The sequence below is a fragment of the Habropoda laboriosa genome, unplaced genomic scaffold, assembly GCF_001263275.1.
Source record: "Habropoda laboriosa isolate 0110345459 unplaced genomic scaffold, ASM126327v1 scaffold334, whole genome shotgun sequence".
NCBI lineage: Eukaryota > Metazoa > Arthropoda > Insecta > Hymenoptera > Apidae > Habropoda > Habropoda laboriosa.
Window position 1 is genome coordinate 262,869 of NW_017100493.1, and position 7,713 is coordinate 270,581.

At 31.9% G+C, this 7,713-nt stretch overlaps 1 protein-coding gene across 1 annotated transcript in view; it reads right to left on the bottom strand.

Annotated features, from left to right (window-relative positions):
* LOC108576084 (CCR4-NOT transcription complex subunit 6-like) overlaps nucleotides 1-7,713 on the bottom strand; it is a 22,170-nt gene that overhangs the window by 858 nt on the left and 13,599 nt on the right. Inside the window, exons 3-4 of the mRNA XM_017939005.1 lie at nucleotides 5,272-5,283; nucleotides 2,213-2,425 (exon numbers count right to left, since the gene is read on the bottom strand). Coding sequence (XP_017794494.1) covers nucleotides 2,213-2,425; nucleotides 5,272-5,283 — 225 coding nt within the window. The remainder of the gene's footprint in view (nucleotides 1-2,212; nucleotides 2,426-5,271; nucleotides 5,284-7,713) is intronic.

Sequence of the window (7,713 nt, forward strand, 5' to 3'; positions counted from 1 at the left end):
GTATCGTATGGAAAATAATAATAAAAAAATTACATTTTTATTATTCGTTTATGTATAATCAATTTTGAAAGTTATTTAAAAATAATTTCTTTTTAAACAGAATATCATAGATTTTATTGTTAAGTACTGTATATTTTACTAGATAAATCACAAAATGAGAATGATCTAAAGTGAGACAACCACATAACAAAGAATTAGTTACAAAAAATTAGATGCTCAGTTAGTAAGATTTTCGAAAAGAATGATAAAATTACATTTTATAGTACTACATAAAAAGCAGTAATTTGTTTTTAACTATTTTTATAATTTTGGAAGATATTTTATGAGTTACTTTTGCTAATGTAACTTATACAAATTAATGCTTACTTTAAAGTTATTTTTGAAGAAAGAAAAAATGATTATTTTTACTCACTTAAAATGTATAAAAAATTTGTTGCTTCAAACAATATTAATGTGAAGATTTCCTGTATTCATATTGCATTAAGGTATTACATATGCATTTACAATGGCTGTATTACTTTTAATTTTAATTATTGCATACAATAAAATAATTATTTAAATGTTTATATTGTAAATCATATATATATAAACTCTTGTGTTAGTGCTACTGTATTTTTAACAAAGGTCTAGCCGAATAAGTATGGTAAAAGTGCCTCCAAACCGAATCGATCTTGGTGCATATCATTCGATAGACCATTCGAATAAAACCCTTTCTGCCAAATATCAAGCTGCTACCCTTACTACTAGGGTAGTTACAGGGCGAAACGCAATTTACAGTTTAAGCTCCATTTCTCTTATTCTACTCAATGAAAACTTATGAAAAAAATCATGGATATGCTACCCAATGACATACATGTCTGTGAATTTTTTCAGAATTGTTGACTGCAAAATCGATTTTTAAAAAATTCGGAAAGTTAGTGGCGAGGTAGGGTGAATTCTTACGGAATTAAACGTTATTTCTGCGAGTGTGTAAATGGCAACCGTACTATCGAATGCTATTCGATACTAAAACCCCCATGGGGTTTTACCCAGTGGATGGGTTTTATCGGTTGTAATTTTGATTTGCAGCACTAGTGACCTGTTGCGTTTAATTTAATCTTCATCACTACCATTACTTATTACCGAATTTACCTATTTAGCATCGAAGATTTTACGAAGTATTTCTGCAGGCCTTATAATTTTTTTAATATATCGAGCATGCGACAAATAATAAATTATCGTAGCATTCGATAGTACGGTTAGGTTAGGCAGAAATAACGTTTAATTCCGTAAGAATCCACACTACCTTGCCTCTTCAGTCCAGGAGAGATGGGGTGTCTTCGGAAGATTTCCCCCAAGGAAAAAAAAAGGGATATGTCCAAATTAAGTGTATTGACTTACTTAAACATGTGAAAGTATTTGGAAATGCACATAATGACCATTTAATGAATAAAGTATGTCGATTATACGAGTATGCCAGTCTGCGTTCGAAAGGTTAGGATATATCAGTTTATCATTTTTTTAAGTATGGTACACCCCTCAAAAAAATCTGAAAAAATTATACATTAATAACCGTAACAAGCTGCTAAAACTGTAGAAAAATGAACATGGTCACACGAAGAATTAAAATAATAATATAAACGAACATCGGTTTTTGATTTTTCTAGGTGCCGTCCCCCACTTCGAAAAATCTGAAAATATTACACATTAATATCCATAACAGGACACTAATACTGTAAAAATATAAACGTGGTCGTTTGATAATTTCAATACAAAAACAACATTTATAAACTTTCCGAATTTTTTAAAAATCGATTTTGCAGTCAACAATTCTGAAAAAATTCACAGACATGTACGCCATTGGGTAGCACATCCGTGATTTTTTTCATAAGTTTTCATCGAGTAGAACAAGAGAAATGGAGCTTAAACTGTAAATTGCGTTTTACCCTGTAACTACCCTAGTAGTAGGGGTACCAGCTTGATACTTGGCAGAAAGGGTTTTCTTCGAAAAAAAAAATTAATATTTTCAAATCTTAATAATTGTGTTAAAAAATGTTGAAGTAACGATGTTAACAGTGCATGAAATACCTTAACACGTTCGCTGCCAGTGTCGCAGCATATGCGGCCGACAATGTATTGCCCAGCATGCTATCAATTTTTCGGTGGCAGCGAACGTGTTTAAAGCAAGGAATACTGAGTGTGTAAAAATGACTTATGAAACGAAGTTTTTTACCAGAATCAGGTAGGGAATTGAAGTCACCACAAAGTAATAACTGTACATTGGAAGAGTCAGGCTTGTGACCAGGCCTAAAAGACTGGCCAGCTTGGTCCAAAATGGAACGTAATTCATTACTGAGCATCATTGTTTGAATTAATTTAACGTCGCAAAATTCTGGATCCCAATGAATGTGTGCTGTGCAAACTAAAATTGGTTGTTGAACTTGTGCTGGGTCAGATGGCAGGCCTGTAAAGATTCAAAGTTATATTTTTTACACAAAAATTTGATTGAACAATAACGAACATTTTAACAAATAGAATAATAATTAGTTGCAATAGTATTTTATGATTTTTTCCATGTATTTCATTTTACATTTTTGAGTAACAATTTTGCTATTTTTAAGGAAATGAAGTAATATCTAGAAAAGAGTATTTACTTTACAAAAATATAAAACCATACCAACTGGAAAGTGTGATTCGTCACTAGAAAATTTATATATTATACGATAAAACTAATGGTGCCAGTAGTAGGAGCAACATACGTGTAATGTAGTATGTAAATATAATTGGTATTAAAAATTTGTTTAATGTTGCATTTTCCGAAAAAGCTGAGGTTTGACTATTTTTAACAGGATTAAATTTATCGGTATCAAATAATGCCAATTCTCCTAAATTTTAGACTAACATACAGTGCCTTATCATTACAGTTATTACCGTGTTATAGTTTAAGCAACGAACACTCTGTAAAATATTTTTGAGATGTATGCCTTCATACTTTGAAAATTTGATTTCTGTATAACAAAAAAGTGACTTCATCACAGAATAAAATTATTTCCTAAACTCTAGTTGTCCACTGTTTACGGGTTTTTTTACCAAGAAAGTTTGTTCTAATTTGAAAGCAATAGTTTCATTATGGTTTTTTCTCGATCGAACATTTGTATTTACAAGTCTTCTGAATGTCGTTCTACTTGGGACATCGACGTCTAATGCTTGACATAGTTAATTACAAATTGTCTTTTCGTTTTCATTTTGCAAGTGAGATTAATTTTCTATCAATATGATTATCTATTTTTTAAAGTCTTTTTCTGCATATGTTACTATTTTCCTATAATTTGCCATTTTATATTGTCAGCTACTGTTAAGCTACAGTTAAAGCTAAGTGTTCATTTGAGAGAAACGCAGGTTAGTTACTCTCGATAGTTATTCTCGAGTATGTGTCCATTTGAGAGCAATTTCCAGAATATTTACTCTCAGATAGACACTAGAAAATTCGCCGAGAGTTTACTACAGGCAACCCTCTTATAATACGGTTAATTCGTACCATATTACATCGAAACCGTGTTATAGGAGGATTGCCTGTATACCCAAAATAATAATGCTGTCCAATTACGATAATAAAAAAAAATTAAGCTAGTTAAAAGTCACTTTATTAAACAATTATATTAATTCGTTTGAATTTATCAACAAGAAATTGTCTACTGAATTAGTTTTCATTACGAACAGTGATGCACAGACTTCATATTGTGAATCGCTGCTAAAGAAGAAGGAGAGAGAACGCTGTTATTATGATGCAAAGGAAATTCACTGTTAATTCCCAGGTAGCACACGCCGTTTTAGAGATGTCCATTTTTGGTTTGAACGTTTTGAAGACATATGGGTCGGTATGTTCTAACAACATATAAAAATTATGTCTTTAAAACGTTTTTAAGACGTTTCGCAGCGTCACGTTTCAAAGACATCTTGATTTGTAACACTGGTCGTCGTTCAATCGTTTTTTTGGATATTTTTAGGATTTTATTCGACGTGTTTAGAACGTTCACAAGACGCTTGTGTGCTATCTGGGTTTCAACCGAAACAGTGTAATGAAAAAATTCGTGCTATATATGGGTTATCCAAGATTATTAAGTCGTGTTATATGGAAATCGTGTTATAGGAGGGGTGTCGCAATTTTTGCACCATGTTATATCAAAACCGTGTTAAAGGAGGGTTGCATGTATCAAACAGAACTCTCAGAATTATCTGCACTTTCTGTAATCTAGTTGGAAATAAGATTGAGGTAGGATAGTGATCATGGATGTGTAGAAACTTAGTGCTCTTATTATTACTTACAAATTCTTACAAGAAAACAAAAAAAACAATGCAAAAAGTAAAACAGTATTATTCATAAATACATGTTATATTTTTCTATAATATCGTGTACAATATATTTAATCTAAGGGAAATACTGAAAAAAATAAATGATTACTTAGATTAAAATAGACTCTAATACAAATTTTGTATACCAAAAAAACATGAAAATTAGTATTTTAAGTAAATAAAAAAGCGGTTAAAACATAAACCACGTATTACATTATTCTTAAACTACATATAATTAAATTATGCTAAAAAATTAAATTAAGAATAACAATATCGACAGTAATAATGGAGGTTATAACAAGAAAGAAGTTGATATAAAATAACAAAAGTATTTGTCACATAGAGAATAAGAAAGTAGCTTATAATCACTGAAAGTTGATATACTATTTAAGTTTTAATATTCTAACGCAAAAGAATTATTAGTAAAAATAAAAATAATAGCTATTAAGTGCACATCTGTGCATTGTAAATAAAAAATTGGAATGTTGCTAATTTCTTCATAAGTATTTCTGTAGTTTTCGTGTGCCACAGCCAACTTTTATGCAACCGAATTGTTCTTTCACAAATTAAAAAAATAAAAAATATTAAATAACCAAAAATATATGAAACAAAAACAGAATAAGTCTAACAAGTGTTTTACAAATACTACTAAATAGAAATATTTTTATATATAAACAATGGTTAACTGTACCATAAAAATTTTAATTAAAAGTTCTCAAACATAGCTATAATGGATGTCTGTGTCAAAAACCCTTAATAATAAAGGTCCATTTCCTTTTTTCTATGCATGAATATTGCTGGATGGTTCGCAAGTTGGATGGTTATAATACATAACCGTAGTACATAGTACTCTCAGAAGAATGAAACTGTTTTGTATTTTGGAAGCAATTCTTCAATAATAATATTACTAACCAATCAAGTGTTCCACTCGAGAGCAACTTACAAAAGATCCTTGGATGTTTTAAGGAAAGTTCTTGAACATTTTTACATAAAAAATATAATAATTTAATTGGGAAAAACATCTGCTAATGATAGTAAAACATTCTCAAAAACTAAATTTCAACTTTTCAGGGAAATATAACATTCAACAAATTTTCGAAAACAATTTGCTACTTTAAACATACGTTAGTCAATGTATTTTTGCCTTTTTCTTCTAATTGTTATAAAAAGGGTGTGTGCACGGCTTGTTCCACCGCTGTCACCCCTTTTATTATAGGGATTTACGACTCGCGTTCCGAACGGTCGTCGGCAGGCTGTCAGGTGCTCGCGGACTTTGACCGGTATCACCAGCCTTGCGACGTCGTTCGGGTTTTGGTCCTGATATAAAGGCGCGTGTTTCCCGATTCGCGGTAGACGTGGGTGTAGATAGGAGGGCTCGGACGTGCCAACGTATGGTTAACGAAGGTAGCCGAAGGAGATGGTCCACTAGCGTATAGTTTACACCGTGTGCCACCGGATATGAAGGTGTTCGGTGTAAGACGGGAGGGCTCGGACGTGCCAACGTATGGTTAACGAAGGTAGCCGAAGGAGGTGGTTTATTCGGGATTGGTTAACGACGCGTGACACCGGAGGATGTGTCGGGTGTAAGACAGGAGTGCTCGGACGTGCCAACGTATGGTTAACGAAGGTAGCCGAAGGAGGTGGTTTATTCGGGATTGGTTAACGACGCGTGACACCGGAGGATGTGTCGGGTGTAAGACAGGAGTGCTCGGACGTGCCAACGTATGGTTAACGAAGGTAGCCGAAGGAGGCGGTTTATTCGGGATTGGTTAACGACGCGTGACACCGGAGGATGTGTCGGGTGTAAGACAGGAGTGCTCGGACGTGCCAACGTATGGTTAACGAAGGTAGCCGAAGGAGGCGGTTTATTCGGGATTGGTTAACGACGCGTGACACCGGAGGATGTGTCGGGTGTAAGACAGGAGGGCTCGGACGTGCCAACGTATGGTTAACGAAGGTAGCCGAAGGAGGCGGTTTATTCGGGATTGGTTAACGACGCGTGACACCGGAGGATGTGTCGGGTGTAAGACAGGAGGGCTCGGACGTGCCATGATAACAATGGCTTTATCATACAATTTACTAATTTGGTAGAAATAAATAACTGTTTCTAAAGGAGGTGGTCTTAATATTATCAGCTTAATAAATATCCACTTCGGATCTATTACACTTTAATACTTTTTTGCTTATATTTGATGTCCTGTTCACAAAAATGTGGGATGTTCTAAAAATTTACGATGACCGTCATAACTTAAGGTGTAAACATTAAAAAATAATCATTGTAGGGTACGTCGCTTTTGAAGTTATGTAATTGCATTTTTTTTTTACAAATTTCTTCACACAGCGATGATTTACTAATTACTTCAAGTTGTCAGTTGTAGTTGTCAATTTGAAACTAGAATTCAACATACTTCAGTTATTTTTTATTACATGAAAGATATGCAAGGAAGAAGATATAGGTTTTAACTGAATAAATATTGCGATACAGAAGTTTTTAGTCTTTCAGGTCATGGTTTTCAAGATTTCAAAATCAACACTTTCTTAAATTATGTTTTCTTCAAATTATGTTGAACAATAAAAACCATATTTATACAGATGAAAAAGTACGACATAATATTTGTGTATTTGTGCATATTTGTATCTTATGTATTACTCCTTTAAATATTTTTTCATATCAAAAACAGTAGATTTAAAAAATTTTTAGATAACTGCTTTTATATTATGGTAAATCTTATTTATTGGTTTCAATGCACATATATGAAGCGCTTAAAGATTTAAATGTAAAATAAAATGTATCCAATTCTGTTGTTATTCTATATTCTATAACAAAATTGTCAATTTATTCTATTCTGTTTCTTCTTTATTGCCTGAATATTTTGTTTCATAATGACACAGATTATGACCAAGATACAACAGGTGCAAATTGTATTCATACTAAATTTTAATGTTAATTCTGACTTCAATTATAATGTATCAAATTGAGAGATACTAAATACAAATTATTTCATATTTTAACCTTTCCTTAAAAGATAGAATTTTAAAACAATAAAAAGTACATACTAAATATTAGAACGGAGAATCTTTAAGTAGCACAAAGAGGAATATATAATAAATTTAAACTCCATTTATTTATGCAGTTATGCAATGAAATCAAAGATAATATTGGTAATAATGCATTTACTTACCAGAGTTATTTAATAAATACCTCTAACCACACCATATAATGATATGAACTAATTTGTATTGTAACATGATTTAATATGATTTCTTTAATGTATTATACATGTATTATACCTTCTCTTTAAATGTTCGTATTAAAATTTTCTTTACAATAGAAAAAATAGTTTATAAGTTTGAAAAAATATTAATAATTTCATCTCTGAA